General features: G+C 37.5%; 1 protein-coding gene across 1 annotated transcript in view; it reads right to left on the reverse strand.

The window, feature by feature from the left end:
* gbe1b (glucan (1,4-alpha-), branching enzyme 1b) overlaps window positions 1-17,968 on the reverse strand; it is a 96,579-nt gene that overhangs the window by 7,738 nt on the left and 70,873 nt on the right. The window contains exons 14-15 of the mRNA XM_060887981.1: window positions 16,477-16,607; window positions 6,751-6,868 (exon numbers count right to left, since the gene is read on the reverse strand). Of these exons, the coding sequence (XP_060743964.1) occupies window positions 6,751-6,868; window positions 16,477-16,607 (249 nt within the window). The remainder of the gene's footprint in view (window positions 1-6,750; window positions 6,869-16,476; window positions 16,608-17,968) is intronic.

Below are 17,968 nucleotides of genomic sequence, written 5' to 3' on the forward strand. Positions count from 1 at the left end.
TGTTTTTCCACAAAAAGACTAATTCATCTTCACACAAAAAGCATCACCATATCAGTGTCCTTTTGGACAGTGTTAAGGTTAATATAGAATAATACAGAACGAGAACATTAGAAGGAGCGCATAGACATAAACCTTGCTGCTATTTGTTTAGATACGAATAAACACCAATCAGTGACCAATCTGAACTGAGACTTCAACACGATTGTGGTGTAAAATCAATTATGCAGCAATTAACTACACTGTACCTCAGATCAGACTCTGGGATTCAGAGAGGCAGTTGGTGAGCTTTTTAAAGTGAAAGAGTTTGTCTCCTGCTTTGCCCTGCATTGTTCATTCAGCTAGATCCTGTCAGTTTAAGCATACGATGCATAAGCCTCCGCAACGCCTACAGATGGTAAATGAGAGTCTATTGTCACTCAGTGAGAAGGGGGTAGGGGAGCTGATGGGCCCATTAAATGAGAAAGAAAGCAAAAGGGGACAGAAAAAGTTCTATGCAGACTCGCACCGACTTGGAAGCTTGTGGCCCTTAAATAAATCATGGAGAAAAATTGTGCGAATATAAAAGGGACATCTTGTCAGTACCTGTCAACAGACAGAATGATTAATTCCCATCATACTGAGGCATGCCAGAGACACGTCGATGGGAGATTCAGTATCTGACAGGAATTCCACGCTGCCTGTGTCTCGCTCCTGCAGCTCACTCATGGGATTCATATTAGCCGGGCTTGTTAAACTATACTTTGCATTTAGCTGAAATTGCTTGGTGTAAGATTGTAGTGTTTGAATTAATAAAAAGTTGGGAAGAAAGAAAAAAGAGAATGCATAATTTTTGGGCAGTCGGAAGGGGGGTAACTGATGAAAGCTGTCTTAATACAGTTGAGAATTACTGCCAAGATAAAAGTAGGGCTGCAGCTTGAGCGGAAAGAGTCCTGACCTAACGCACTTCAAGCAAGTGCAAGGAAGCGTTCGAACACTTACTGAGCAATTTCTTGCCAAATTAATTCAGGTTCAGAAGGGAAATGTTTAGCTGTTGATCTTTCCTATATAATCAGACAACTAAAGAGCTTTAATCTTAGTAGGGGAGAATGGAAAAAGTATTTTGAGGACATTAGCATATCGAAGTCTCGCTTAGGAATCACTTCCATGACAAACACAAGCCTTTGAAATACAAGACCTCCCCAGTGAAAACAACAGTGTATTTACCATATACCAGGATTTCTACTATGAAACCCAGAGCTGATAGTTACAATGATTTCATGGCCTTTTGTGGGGAAACCTAAATAGAAGTGAGACTGAAATGAAGATCCTGTGGCACATTAGTACTAAAGGCATCTGAAGGTGAACTAAATTTAGCCTAGACTGTAGATCGATGCATACTGACCATCGGCATCTAGTGAGGCACTATCAGTTTCAACTAGAAATAATATGACTACAATTACTCTGTGCATTTTATTGACCCTGGTCATCTAATACATAGTGTTACTAGTAATACACAGTAGCTAAGTTCATGTCTTCCAGATCAGTGGAGAAAAAAAAGCAGCTCCAGAGACAAGAATCAGACATTGTCCTTGAGGCTCTTCTTGAGAACAATGAATTTGTATTTAAACCTAAAATGGATGTGGTTACAGGCATCGTATTCACCCTCTTTACACCCATCTTTATCCATAATGCCACATGAATATGTGCCACTCAGCACTCCACTATTCTCTCAGTGGGCAGACAGGTTGCACACGTCACTGTACATCAAAGCTTACTAATTGTAGACCTTTTGCCAAGAATGAATCAAACCATATCCTTCCCAGAACTACTCTTTGACCCTGCTCCTTTGTTCAGTTAAATTAGCGTGCTCTAACTGATGAAGCTAATCTACTTAATGGCATCACTCGCGGTACTCTTGACATGCTTTTACTGAAACCGGGCAAATAGCTAATGAATTCCCAGAACTATATTTGCCATTTCCTATGTCTATCAAAACCATGACTAAAAGGAAAAAGAGATGGCCTGGCTGTTGTTTATGATAAGAACCTAAAATTTATCGTCAGTACCTTTCATGTAGAAAACTCATGTTTTTTGCTTTGTCCTCTGCCATAATATTGTTATGAGACTCGTTATGCATATTGGCATTGACAATATTACTACCACTTAATTTATTTCTATTTATAAGCATTATTTAAAACATAAATTTCTAAATTAAGCTGTTGATGGTCAATCTCTCTCTACCTCCATTCCTACTTTTTCTTCTTCTCTTGACCCAAGGTAACAGCAGCTACCCTAATTATCATAGAATAATAGAAACTATACATTATATAATATATTATTATTATTATATTATTATATAATATAATTACATATTATATATTATTTATATATTAAATATATTTAATTTCTCACTAATTAAGGCTAATAAAATACTTGCCTAAAAATTTGACAAAAAAAGCCAACTTCCCTAATAAATACTTGTATAATGAGGCCTGTAGGTTACAGAAGGCCTTAAAACAACGATTTCTTTCACAAATTCTACATCACGTCCTTGATTATTCCGTGTACTTTCTGTCTAAACGGTATAAAAAACACATGTCCTTTGAAGCACGTATGACGACCTGCAGTTTACTAGCCATACAATTAGAGCTGGGTTTTTTTTTTCAAACGTTGATGGTGATTTTAATTTTTGTACCCTTACATGATTGACTATATTTACTGATCATAATTTGGAATTCTATTGCTGTTTTTTTTTCTTCATTTTTTTGTAAAATAAACCTTCTGCAACTGGATCCTGTCTCCTGTCACTGATAGACCTTTGTCACACTGAGGAGCTTCTGCCATCGAGGAAGACCTTGTTTCCACCGCCGGAAATATACATATTTAAACATATATTTCTTGCTTCCACTGCTGCTCATGTGTATTTCTCCCCTTATCTTTCTTATCTTAAAAGAACCTTTTTCCGGGTGAGAACATTTCTCTTAGAATACTGAGGATTTTTTTTACTCCTAAGACTATGTTAAAGGTGTGTAATCTCAGTTTTAACGAAACCATGAACGTTTATTTAAAACTTGGCCACACTGCTCATCAAAGAATTCTATAATTTGTTATTTGGCATTTCCATGGATTTAAGATGTTAAGAACTTTTTAATTCATCCTTCTAAAGAGCCTTTAATGCTTAAGGCCTGAGGCAAGTGTCTGCCTTTCCTGTAGCTATGCATCTGGAGGGCTTACTGATAGCAAACAGTCTGGCAGTCCACCGATAACCACAGTAGGGGGCAACTGTAAAAAATTTATATATAAATAAATAAATCAAATCATGATGAAAAATGGTTTAACAGGTCAAGAGAGCAAAAGAAACCTACTAGAGTCTATACTAGAGTAATACTAAATCAGAGTGACATGATCATGTATAGGAGCCATTGGAAATGGATTGTCTTAAAGGATCAATTGTCTGTTAAGTGTTAAGAGCAGGATTTGGCAAACTACCACCCATGGAGCACATCCTACCTGCCATTTATGAATATTTATCATTTCCCACTTTTCATGCTCTGATTTTCTCATTTCAGTATCAATTTCAGTCACCAGAGAACAGGCGGGAGAAATTTCTCTCTGCTGTGATGGAACTGTGATCAAATTGAATGGGATGAAGTAGCAGGATGTTGACAGTCACTGCAGTGTTCAACAAAGAACGGACCATAAAATACTTTTTCTATAGAACGCACAAAGTTTTAGAAACAAAGACTATACATTTCAACTGTAAGAAAGGTATCGCAACATTTGAAAAAGTTTCTTCTAAACATGCCATCTATAGCAGCAATCTGTCACATCAGAACCAGGCTAATAGAGCTTCCAGAGTTGCTGCTAGTTTAAAGGCTCGGCAAAATGTAACGTCCTTCACCCAGTGTCTATACAGCACAAAAGCATGATATCAGTAAAGCTCGAAAGAAGAGTTTCTGAAGGAGTACATGACAAAAAATAGACATATAGTCTTAGAGAGGAAGAATGTGGAAATCGAAGAAAAATGTGGTAGTGGAGAAAGGTAATCAGTGAAAGCTTGGAGTTTAAATATGAGAATTGAGCACCAATCTGTAATCACTATTTTTATATGATTATTCTCTCAGTGCACACATTAGTTACTTGAGGATATAAAAAACTACCTTTGAAGTTTTTAGTACCTAGAAAGAAGAAACTCATGCTTTTTTGTGAACATAACTATGAATATTCATTTCTTACCTGAAAGAAATAAGTCAGAAACAGCAACCCACTACATCAAAACGTTCCTTTTAGGTTTAGGTTCCCACCCACATCCTGAGATCAGTTAATGACCAACGCCTGGTAGTGAGGCATGAGGTCCCTAAGCAAAACTTCCAACCTCAATCCAGACAGCAAAATTTGTCACTATATTAATTACATCACTATTTTTTGGCACTTGTTCCATGAACACTTAACTAATTAATCTCTGCAGGTCTTCCCAATCGTCTGATTGTATAAGAGTATTTCTCTCAGGTTATTCTTCAAACTGAACTAATGAGCCTATGTGTATTTTAAACTTTACACTGATCATAGGCTAAATAGACAGCATTGGTGAAATGACCTGCTCTATCTGTTATGATTTTATGTGTCTCTTAGGTATAGAATTATCTTTACTGTTCAGATCCAAATAAAATTTCCAAGACCCATGGCCAAATGTAGTAAATTGTATGATGCTGTTTTTTTTAGACATAATTAGGCCACATTCTGCATGAAAAAACTTGCCTGTTATGTACAAAATTGGCACACAAGCATAAAAACACTCTTAAAGCACCATGCATGTGAAAACATACAAAGTTTAGCTTTCCCCTCATACTTATGGATATGAGGGAGGATTGTACAAAAAGTGGAAAGTCAGCACAAAAAAATGCTCGGAACATGGGAAGTGTGGCTGATTATATATGCTGTTCGATGTACTAAACTTTGGGCAATTAGTGACAGTTTTGCACACTGTTTTGTCTGCCTCCCCAAACTAGGTGTGTGTTTCTCAGAGCTTTAGGCTTTTTGCCTGGTGCTTGGATGTCCTGTGGAATCAATCTGCTTTAGAAAAGCAACAACGTCTGTAGCTGTATGTGTATGTTTTTGCTCTGTGATGCTAGTGTTCCAGAGATGCAGACAAATAGACAGATAAACAGGCAGGCAGGTAAACAGACAGACAGAGAGATAAATAGTTAGACAGGCAAATGGATAAAAACTGAGGGACTGACAGACAGACAGATAAACAACAGACAGACAAACAGACAAATAAACAGACAAACAAACAGACAGGCAGACAAACAGGCACACAGACAGACACAGACAGACAGAAAGACAGACAAACAGGCACACAGACAGACACAGACAGACAGAAAGACAGACAAACAGGCACACAGACAGACACAGACAGACAGAAAGACCGACAAACAGGCACACAGACAGTCACAGACAGACAGAAAGACAGACAAACAGGCACACAGACAGACACAGACAGACAGAAAGACAGACAAACAGGCACACAGACAGACACAGACAGACAGAAAGACAGACAAACAGGCACACAGACAGACAGAAAGACAGACAAACAGGCACACAGACAGACAGACAAATAGGCAGACAAACAGACAGACAGACACATAGAAAAATAAACAGACAGGCAGACACTTTTAGTGAATGAGTGTATGCTACTGTATATGTAGTTATACATTTATAAATGATGTAAAAGTTCAGACAGCATTCAATACTTCACCCAATAAAGGTCCTACATCATGTTATTATAACTGGAAACGTGGGTTGAAGCATGAGGATCGGAGGAACGTCAATCAGAAAACTCATCCAGGATTTCTCATTTTACACCATCATTCCACTACCCACAAGGAAGTGCACTAGTAATTGTACAACTACAATCACACAAATTAACTCAGTCACACACAGTCTCTCACTTCCCAGTGAGACTCTCTAATGAAGTGCAGAAAAATGTAAAAACATGACTCTTTTTAATCAGCACATTAGAAGTGACTGCGTAGGATTTATAGCTACATATAAAGCTTTTCCTCACACTTTTCCAATTTAAAATAGAGGATTAGAGCAGAGGAAAAGACGATGAAGGTGTGCTTGTGAAGAGGAAGACAGGGGGTCGTACATTAATAGTCACTATCTGAAAACAAAGGGGTATAAATTTCACGCAATGTGCTTAATTTCAATCAGGATGCGTAGAGAGAGAGAGAGAGAGAGAGAGAGAGAGAGAGAGAGAGAGAGAGAGAGAGAGAGAGAGAAAGAGAGCTTCCCATATTTCAATATAGTGTAATAAAGCCATTATAATAAGACATACTGTACAGACATTAAAATAAGGAATTGCTTTTGTGGGAAAATATTTCCTGCATTTATGCTAATGTTTCTAGCTTGTGGTGAGAAACTTTCACCAAGTTGTGAAGTTTTAGCCAGTTTGAATACAAAATGAGCCACCGTGAGTACATAAGCTAAAATTAGAAACTCACTACGGCTTTGTATCCTCGGATAATTGTACACTTTATATAATCGGTCTGGTGCAGGAAATGAAGAAAACTGGCATACTGATGCATAAAACTATACAGTTTGAATATTACATTAAGATGGAATTTTTAGCTCCAGCTCTTGTACTCGCTCTAAAATTCTAAATAAAAAAAAAAGTCAGAGATAAGTAGAGCTAAGCACATGAGAACACAGATAGAAAAACAGATGGTGTGTGTGTGTGTGTGTGTGTGTGTGTGTGTGTGCGTGTACCTGCATGGAGTTTGGACGGTCATTACAAGGAACAGGCTCAGTGAAAAACTCTGTGCTGTGGTCCAGTCGGCCATGGCCTCCATACTGAAACGCATCAGTGTCCAGCTTGATTTTGTATCTGGAGAAGAGCTGGATTAAGGAACTCACACAAGACTTTAGACAAATGCAGAAACTCTGGATTCCTCTACTATCTGAATAAATGAATGTTTCCACTTATGTATGAAAGAGCTCCAAGCTAGAAATCGCATCTAGATTGCGATAAAGGTCGAAGAGAAAATGAGTCACACCCAACTAAATATTGAAATAAATAAATAAACATTTTTAAAGACTGAACATTCGCTTTAGTGCATTTGAGATGTGCACTAATTGCCTACTCTCAGGAGAAGTCCACGTTTCTCCTTAGAATGCAGAGCTGTGCTGCACATCAGACGTTCTGATTGCTTGGAGCTCCTGGGAGGCGATGACACAGCCGCTCCACATAAACACACGCTTCAAACCCGATGAGCCACCAGCCAGCCAATTCCAGGCAGAATTATTTATCCATTTCAATATATTAATAATGTATTGCATCAAAAACTGTTTCAAACAACACTAAACTCACACACACTATCTCGCTTACTGTCTGTGCTACACTGACTAAATTAAATATTAAAAAAAGTAATTGCCTGGACTCATGACCAGAATGAAAAAAAATCTTAGGCACAGGAAAATAGACGGGATATAAAAGGGATAAAAAAAGAATGACATGATGCTTTGAGTGAAAAAAGGGAAAAAAGAAATGAGCTTCAGTGGGAAAATCTGAAGAACTTTTTCTAGCCTTGTAAACTGAGCTGTGAGGACTGGACTGCATGGAGAGAGATAAAGAGGTAGAAAGAGACAAATAATTACAGTTCTTCCCTTATGGTTTTTGAAAGGAAAAAATGCATATAGTTTACAATTTAATTACAATTTCAAATGATTTTAAAAAACGGTGATGCATCCTGTACAAAGACATCAATCCAAAAGAAATCAATATAAAGATGGAAAAAAAAGGAATAAAATCTTTGAACAATAATAAATCCACATTAATAAGACAGTAAACATCTGAGTTATAACAAATTTTGTGTTATAGGAAGAATTTGCAATTTTTTTTTGCATCATTATTTTATCCTCATATTATTATCATGCACTATTTGAATATTTATGTTACAGGTAATAATGAATTAAACCAAGTCTTGATCTTATAAGTTACATTTATATTATATACTCAGAGTCCTTGTTTGTATACGTGTCTTATTTGCCTATTTCTTGTGTATTTTTATGTATCCCTCTGTAATGGCATGTCTTCTTGGCCAGGTCTCCCTCAAAAATTTCAATTTCAAAGGGAATTCTTGGTTAAATAAAGAATAAAAATAATCTTTATGCTCTTTAATTTGTCCTACTGAAAGGGTTCTGCTAAGTTCTGCACTCAAATCTAGGTTTTCATCCACATCATGACTGAGATACAGGTACATTAGAATATAAATAAATCACATTGGTAGAACCTTGTAGCAACATAGTAAACAACATGGACGGGCCTAAATTATTCATTCTTTTATTTATTCATTTATTCATCATCAGTAAGCGCTTTATCCTGGTCAGGGCTGTGGTGAGTCTGTAGCCTATCCTGGGAATACTAGCCAGGAGACAGAAACACACCCTGGATCAGACTGGACTGTGTTATTTTTTATCAGAATGATGTTAGATGTGAAATATGTAATTACATAAATTATCATCAGAATGGGCAGAAGATTCTTAGATTTAATAAATAAATAAATAAATAAATATGAAATGAAATGCTTGTCTAATGTATCTATCTGTGATATTAAAATTTCAAATGATTAGGATTTAATGGTGCAGAATTACACTTGGTAAGTCTTGAGATACATTATGCATTATGTTATTATAAAAAAAAAATATGCTATTTATTTCCCAGTCAAATTAATTTGCTGTTGAAAAGATGGAGTTTTTTTAAAATAATAATAATAAAATAATCAATAGCACCAAGGACAGTGGTGGATCAACAGGCTCTGGGTTGTTTATTGGGGTTGAAGCCCCAGCACTTCCAAGCTGCCACTGTTGGGCCCTTGAGCAAGACCTTTAACCCTCTCTGCTCCAGGGGTCGCTTTTATTTTGTCACATATACATTAAATTCAAATTCAAATTTATCTGTATCTATAGCGCTTTCAACAATGGACATTGTCTCAATCATAGCTGACACTGCACTCTGACCCCAACCTCCAAAAGTTGGAATATCCGAAGAAAGAATTTCACTGTGCTGTAATGTAATGTCTTTATATTTATAATCACACCCTCCAGTGTCACCCAAATAAGGATGAGGTTCCCTTTTGGGTCTGGTTCCTCTCAAGGTTTCTTCCTCATCCATCTTAAATTTTTGTATTATATTATTCTTTATATTGAACTTTTTGTATTATGTTTCTTATGTTCTGTAAAGTTGCTTTGAGACAACGTCCATTGTTGAAAGCGCTATGCAAATAAATGTGAATTTGAATTTAATGTATATGTGACAAAATAAAAGCTTCTATCTATTTAATCTAACATTGTGGTATGATACCCGAGAGGACCATACATTTATTATATTCCTGTAACAACATGTCTCAAATATTTTATTTATCTTGTACCACAACAACTTGCTAATTAAACTGAATACCGGGGGATATCCATGATGACTTCTTCCAAAAATGCTAAACAAATGTTTCCTTAGAGAAAACTTCACACATACTTTAAAAATCTGTTAATGTGAAACATCAGCCATACAGTAGTCCATGAGTAAATTATTTTATAAACACTAACATATGATTTATCCACCATACAATCATACACAAGTGTTTAACATTCCAGTGCTATAAAGGAAAACAGCCTAAAAAAGGTTCTTTCATCAACTTGATTTGGATAGATGAGCATAAACAGCTCAAATCCAGGAACTCACAGAGGAAAATAAAATAAGTGTCTCTGCATGGATGAGTTTCTCTCTCTCTTTCTTGATTTATCTCCCGGTTGTAACAAACACACAGACAGCAGCTTGAATAATCACCTCCTTTTGCTATAGGCGAGTGTACAGGGTCGTGGTGTGATCCTTAAAGACCCCATCTCCCACTCTGCCCCAGAGCTGGAGAGCGCTCGCCTTTTACTGTCTGCTTGTAGGCTTTGATAGCGATGATTAAAAGCGAAGTGCTGCTCTGTGCGTGGTTTCTGCAACAGAGGACGAGAGATGATATGCCCTTCCTCTCCCTTTCCTTTCGATCCCATCAAGCTCCTGTTTGCACTGAATTATCTCTCTGAAAGAGTAAACACTCTTTGATTGGATATTTTGGGCATATTGTCAGAGAGAGGAAGAGAGGGAGACAGGAAGAGAAAGAGAGAGAGAGAGAGAGAGAGAGAGAGAGAGAGAGAGAGAGAGAGAGAGAGAGAAGCAGCAGCTCAATATGCTACACTAACTTTTTGGGGATTAATAATTTGATTTGATTGCACAAATATTAACATCAAAACTATGAGATAAATCATATTAAAATTATGTCACCAAATTGTGTTACAGTACATCAAAAGCACTGTATTTTATAGCTACTGCTGAATTAACTAGAGTTCCTAGATTCCCACAGTGACATTCTTTTTTATTTAAGTCGACTATCTTCAAAATCAAAGTCAAATAAAAGACACAAGTTGTCACATGCAACTTGTCTGTTGTTCTTTAAAGAAAATGAAGGTCTGAGGTTTCTACAATCTCGGAAGGCCCTGATTAGGAATCCTCATCTGTAAATCCCCTACAGATGCCCTCTAAAGGACCCCTGAGCCATGGAAGGATCATGACATGACTGGGGTTGAATAATTTTGTAGTATTCTGTTGCTGCACTGCAAAAAAAAAAACAAAAAAAAAAACACCACCACATGGCTGTCTTTTGCTTTTCACCAAAGAAGCTACTGATAATATTAAATAATAATCATAAAATAAGTTGACAGAAGCTTTTCTAAATGCTGATACTGCTTATTACACCAAAATTACAAACCGTATCCAAACCAAGTGTCCAACCTTCACTCAAGAAGCCCCAGACTGCGCTATTATCTTCTTCAGGCTGTTAATAGTATTAGTGAAGGCTGTAAAGAGCATTTGATGTTGCAGCTACAGAGGAATGAATCATACGATCAGGGGAACAAGAATGAAAATGCTGGCTTGCAAGAACAGCTTTGTTCTCTTCCAGAAATGCCTGCTGAGTCCTAAAGACAACTCCATGGAGAAAAGACAGCAAGAGTGTGATATAACCTTGGGATATTTAAAAAGAAAAGATTCAGATGTTGATCAGCATCATCTTATTTGCCTGAAACCATCAAAGTCCAAAGCACCGACGGTCTGCAAAGAAAAGGTCGTCAGCTTGAGTACGACCATAAAAGAGATAAGTCCATCCAGTTCAATCAGTTTTTTTCCAGGTAAACATATCTGTGCTGCTGCTGCTGCAGAATTGTCAGCAGAAAATCTTTCAGGCAATCCAAAGCTTTCAGAAATTATGTTTGCTTCTGAGTGTACAGATGCCAAGCTCTACATCCAGACCCAGCCACCTGTGAATTACTGTAATTAATAGAGGTTTACTGAAGAATGGAATGACTGCACAAATAGTCTATTTAGTCTGGGGAGAAAAATAGTCAGAGAAGGTTTCAAGGATCCTGATTCTGAAGAACTGAAAAAAAGCCCACTGATAATAGTGACTGCAGACTGGATTAGAAATCTCTGAACATGTGTAGCATGAGAGGCAGTCTGAGAAAATGAGATGACAGGTATTGAGTTGCCGACACCTTGAAATCCACAAAGACCAATTTTGTCTGTGGAATGAAGTAGAAGAGAAGAGACGGGTGATAACTTCTACTGTTTTTCAAAGCATCTGAAAAGTTTAAAAAATTGCACTCATCTCTAGTCCTACTTGGTTATCATTCATCATTCCCCACTGAGGACGTCAAGCTCGCAGCATCCTTAAAGACGCCTCTCACCCTGCCCATAGACTGTTTGTCACCCTTCCATCCGGTATATGCCTCAGGAGCCTCCGGACAAAAACCAGTAGACTGAGAAACAGCTTTTTACAAGGGCTGTGTCCTTACTGTGCCCCGAACACACACACCTGCATATTATGTCTATAGCACACAATCTGTACATCTTATCCATAGCAAATTTATCTGTGTATTGTCCTGTTCATACTGTAAATACTGTACTCATACTGAAAATACTGTACATCTTGCACTTGCTGCTTATTGCACTTCTGGTTAGATGCCAAGCTGCATTTGGTTGCTTTGTACCTGTACACGTGAAATGTCAAAAAAGTTGAATCGAATCGAATCCAAGTGCTGGTTATCCATTAACCCATAAGCGTTACATTTTCTGTGTTGCTTATCCTGCACAGGGTCACATGGAACCTGGAGTCTATCCATGGTGACTCATGGCACAACCCACAACGCATGCCTTTGGATTGAGGGAGGAAACCGTGTACCCAGAGGAAACCCCTGAAGCACAAGAACCTGAACATCATACACAAGGTGCGGCCAGGAATGAAACACCCAACCACAGAGGTGCAAGACCTGCTACATGCTATATTACAATTGAAACGGTATGTATTAGTACAAGCACATTAATAGAAACTTTATCACCTTACTGTCAGCACTGTAACAACTTCCAGTCAGATTCAGGAATTCAGCAGCGCTGTGTATAAGTAAGCAAGATCACATGAGCAACCCAGTGGTGATACGACCATAGTCATGTTCGAAGTCGCAGCCTGTGAACTCATATTCAGTACATGATTGCAAGTGTGATATTGCTTTCATATGGCAATTCTTTAAACAAGAAATTAATAATGAGTAACTGACATTTTAGACACATTATGGCCAAATATTTTGTTATTATTAATTTTTTTTTATGATTTTATTAGCTTTGCTCCATCTGTGAAAAGATTCCCAAAGAAACCACAGCTGGATAAAGTGTTTTGTTGCCATGCAACACACAGACTGACTAACAGCCTGTAGTACGAGAAATACCTGTTTCAATGTAATGAACTATTGCTAGAATTGTATGCAGCAAACCCAGGCTCCAAAGTGGAGTGATAAAACAGTGCAATGTCTCAGTGCTCTCAGATTCGAAAGCTACAATCAAATACGTTTTAATAGAGGGAATCACAATAATTCTATCTGTAACCAACATAAACTTCAATGCATGTCTCATTTGTATACGCAGTAACATGCCAAACCTTATATGCTGTATGTAGTGACTAAGGAAAACAAGAGCAAGTTGTCTCTGTCTAATATCATTGTATATAGACTGTACCAATAATATTACTGTACCATTAAAAGCAAATACATGAAGCTTTAAGATGATTATTATATTTGACCATTACCATTCCAGTCATTCAGGTGACACAGGTTTTTACTTTAAAACTTCTATTTCTTTCTATATTTTATTTGTATAAATAAATCTGCCAATTATTATTATTATAGCTTTTATTATTATTATTATTATTATTATTATTATTATTATTATTATTATTATTATCATTATTATTATTATTATTATTAATAATAAAGTAGTAGTAGTAGTAGTAATAGTAGTAGTAGTAATGGAAATAGTAATGGTAGCAGTAATAGTAATAGTAGTAGTAGTGGTAATGGTGGTAGTAGTAGTAGTAGTAGTAGTAGTACTAGTAGTAATGGTAAAAGTAATAGCAGTAGTAGTAGTAGTAATAGTAATGGTAGTAGTAGCAATAGTATATGTCGTATTTCACAATAGTTTAATTGGCCATCACTATTTCATTTACATCCACTTTCATGCATCAAGCAGATAGTGACCTTCTTACCCATAGTTTCTTGCTGCACATCCCATTACAGATTTAGTCCCCCCTTTACTGTTATAATAATCTCCACTAGTCTGTGAAGGCTTTCCACAAGATTTTGGAGTGTGGCTGTGGGGAATTGTGTTCATTCAGCCGCAAGAATGAACATCAGTGAGGTCAGACACTGATGTTGGGTGAGGAGACCTGCCACTCAATCAGTGTTCCAGTTCACCCCGAAGGTGTTCAGAACCAGAGGTCAGGGCTCTGTGTAGGACACATGTTCAAAATTGCAACGCTATCGCATACACCAGGATTCTATACAGTTGTGCATTTCTAACTTTGTGGAAACCGTTTGGAGAAAAAACTATGGTATGGTGTACTATGGTCAGGTGTGCACTAACCCCAACGAATCATATGGTTCACATTTATGCCTTTAGTGACGCATTCCTCATATTTAATGCAGGTTTGGTAGCTTGGGCTGCGGCGACAGGCGCAGGGTCCTGTTGCTGGAACTCAAGGGGACCTTGGCCATACAGTGTATATACAAATTCCAAAAAGGTAAGGTCACAGGTGGACTCTTTTTACATGACTCAAAGCTTCCTGAATGTTCTTCTAGTAAAGACTAAACATTATTATATTTTGTATGGCTTGGAAAAAAATGCTTACAGATACACCAGTTTTAACAGGTTACACATAATTATAATGAAATGGTTCTTCGTTATACACGTTTTCATGTAAAAGTTAACTACTTCAAAAAATCTTTAATGTCTCCACCCACAAATCCTCCAGCACTACTTTATGGAAGATTTATGCAATGCTTGTTTAATGAAGGCCCAGTGTAGATAACCTCCAAATAAAGTGTTCCTTCATAAAGGCTTATGAGCTCAAACAATCACAATGCTTTTAGCTGCTTCCTAACACACACACGCACGACACACGGACACACGCACACACAATACCGACGTTAATCAAATGTATTACATTGTCCATAAAACAGTCAGACAACTGTTTCCTGATGTAAGACATGTTTGCCCGGGGGCCTGGCTGCTGATATGGCTGAACTATATGGAGCGGCATACAAGTAAACGTGTCTGACAGATAATAAAAAAGGAATGACCCGACACCAGCTCAGCAGCCTGCTGTCCTATCAAAAGCACAACAGTCTTGACAAGTAGCTCTTTCATGACGAAACCCAACTGGGAATTATGAGTCTCCAATCAGCTGGATGGATTGAAGACCTCAAGAATGCGCCCATTGAGAAAAGGCAAGAATAAAGAAAAAAAGGTAAAAAAAAAAAAAAAAAAAAGTAGAGAAATATATATAAAAAAAAATAAAGCACAGGATTTTGAGTGCCTGTCAAACACTGATGTTGACAGAATTTTAATGGCGACTCTTTATATTGGTGAGCTTAACTCGGGGGGAAAAAACTTCACTTTACTTACATTTCATCTCAAACTATCTTACTTATTTATTTATATGTTAAGAGAGGAAGTTTGACAACCAAGAACCTTTATCCCACTAGAAGGTAGCAGCGGTAGAGGAGTTACATAAGGTTGCATGGTGGAATTGAAAGAGCTAGTTTGAAAATGCTAGTCTGCTAGACTACAACAGTAACTTTGCTCGTTACTAGAGTGGCACATTTAAGGGTCTGTCGTTTACATTCTTGGTATGTTTCGGTCATGTGTCCTGGCACATAAATAAATGTACCAAATAACGGAAGGATATTGTTTAAGATATGTCGAGAGTTAATGTTTAGGGTTGTTAAGATTTAACTAGCCGCAATTAAATCCTTCTGAAATTTCCAATAGATGCAGAATCAAACACACAAAAACCAAAGCCCTTAAAGAATACACATACTACACAGTCTGAAGTGATCTTGACCCTGGATTTTGAAATGTGTGTGTGTGTGTGTACGCGCACACCACTCTTCTCTCTGTAATGGCCAATATCAGCCGATGCCATCTGTCTAGCACCTCTTTCTTTTTTGCGGCAACACCAATGGGCCTTTCCGCCTACACATGCACTTTTGAAATCAATCCAAAGACACAAAACTACATGACTCTGCTTGGCACTCTCAAATGTAACTTAGTGTGTGTGTGTATGTGTAGGCTGGGGTTTAATGAAAAAGCACTCTGCACTTGTTGGGCTGGCCTTGTTTACCTCCTCCGAGTCAGAGTGGCACTTTCATCTGTCTTCTGCTCTAATTGTATCCTCTGTTCTCGATCGCCTTTTACAGCAGTGTGTCACCAAGCCCACGGTGTCGTTTGTTACCTTGTACACATGCGTGCAAAAACAAAATCACTGCAAGGCACTGTGAAGTTCCCACCATCAGTGTGTGTATGTGTGTGTGTGTGTGTGTGTGTGTGTGTGTGTGTGTGTGTGTGATCCCCTTGCTGTTATAATTACAGCTATTGAATGTGGCCTTGGTGCTCTTTGCATTTCTTCCATGTCATTTCTAGAACCAGCATCTCCTTTAAGCTCCGACAGCTAGCGGAGGCGCTAAGAGTCTCTGTCACTCATGCTAAATGCAAATCTACAGCATTCCTCAACAGAACACAGAAAGGCTTTCGGAAGTTTTTTCCAGCTCTTTCCAGCCTTTCCAGCTTTTCCCATTGGTAAATGTTTTAATTACGTATATGTTTGGTATATGTGGAAATAACATTAGATTTTAGATGTTCTTTAAAAAAAAAGGTCCTCATGGATCCTTTGGGACGTGTCCTTACTTCGTAAAGTAGCTCTATATCGAACCAAGCTGAAAGAAATTTGCTGTTGTATAGTACAGTTGTATACCGTAGTTCCTTTAATACTAAATAATAATAAACTGTTTCTAGATTGTTCTGTATAAACAACACAGAGAATGACAACACTGTAAGCTGGTTAAGGATACTTTCCTGGTGGTCCCACTGCCACCCTGTAGTTGTTGTAGCTGTTAGTGGGGTGGAAGTTGAAGATAAAAATGACATTGGCTCTCTCAAACACGATCACCTTGTTACTCTCATGCGTTGTGCTGATATATGCCTAGAGAAATGAAGAAAACAGAGAACCATAAATCAGACAAACTGGAAAGTACAGTACAGCACACACAAAGTAGTGAAATTGTATAGTAGCGTAATGTTGGAAAATGTTACAGTTTCTTAGCTAAATGCAATTTTTGAGGGAAAAAGAAAAGAAAACTTTTTTGTTTCATTGTTTTTCTGCCTATAACACAGTTTGACACCCCAGCATTAGGAATCCATAAATATATTTCACCAAAAAGATGTGGGAATGATTTTATTTCATTTTTATTTTTATTTAACTTTCTAACCTTGCCTTGGCTGTCTTCCTGCAAAAATCATATTGTATAAGGAGCCGGTTTAAGACGCACACTTTGATGAAGTTGTGCAAACCTACTGTTTGTGCAAACTCACAATTTAATCCATAGTTTTCCTTGGTTTTCTTGTTATTTCCAGATATCTATGACCAGAAAACTGAAAAAGGATGTACTTTCATTTGTTAGACTTTGGTCTTAGTGGGATTTGTTTCTGCATCAGGATTGTTTTCATTTCCCAAAAATAATTCATATCTAATTTTGGAAAAATGAAAATAATTTATATCTAATTTTGGAAGAACAACACTGATGTTCAATGATTTAGTGGATTATTAGTAAATCATTCTGTAACACTAAAAATACTATTATTAAACACTTCTCCTGTTGTAGTAATGAAACTATGATTGTTTTTCTGTAAAAAAAAACAAAAAATCTTTACTTTGTTTTACAGCTCTTCCACAGAAAAGAAAATCACCAGGTTGTGGGGAGTGAAGAAATGCTGAAACAAATTGAATGTTTCTTAAATTCAACAAGACAAAAGGTTATTCTAGTGTGTCATGTGTGCAGTGAGGGATGTGGTGAAAAGAGAGAGAGAGAGAGAGAGAGAGAGAGAGAGAGAGAGAGGAAGACTGAGTCACAGCCCAGTTGCCCTGTTTACATCATGGTGGAAGTGTGTGTGTGATTCCATCGAGGCATGAATAAGACCTAACATCAGTGCTCTGGCCTTTGCAACTTTTCTGTATGTCATCTTCAAAAGTGTCCAGCAAACAGCCCTTTTCAAAACAAAGTCCCCTGGTTGCCTGCCCTTCTTTTAGCACTTCATATACGCACCCCGGCCCTCCATCCAACCCAGTGGTACTTTTTCCAGTTCTGAAATAAAGACACCAGTTACTTCCATCAATATCCAGCTGAGCCTAAAGGGAATGAATTAGTAATAAAGGCTGAAGACAGAAAAGATAGAGCATTGCACAGGGATCTATTGCAATCTAGCACAGGGACAGAGTGGTTTACTTATTTTACTTCTATCTACTGCACCAGAGAAGGTTTCAGAACTATACAGTAGATATTCTAT

This window comes from Tachysurus vachellii, chromosome 15, assembly GCF_030014155.1.
Source record: "Tachysurus vachellii isolate PV-2020 chromosome 15, HZAU_Pvac_v1, whole genome shotgun sequence".
In the NCBI taxonomy this organism is placed as follows: Eukaryota; Metazoa; Chordata; class Actinopteri; order Siluriformes; family Bagridae; genus Tachysurus; species Tachysurus vachellii.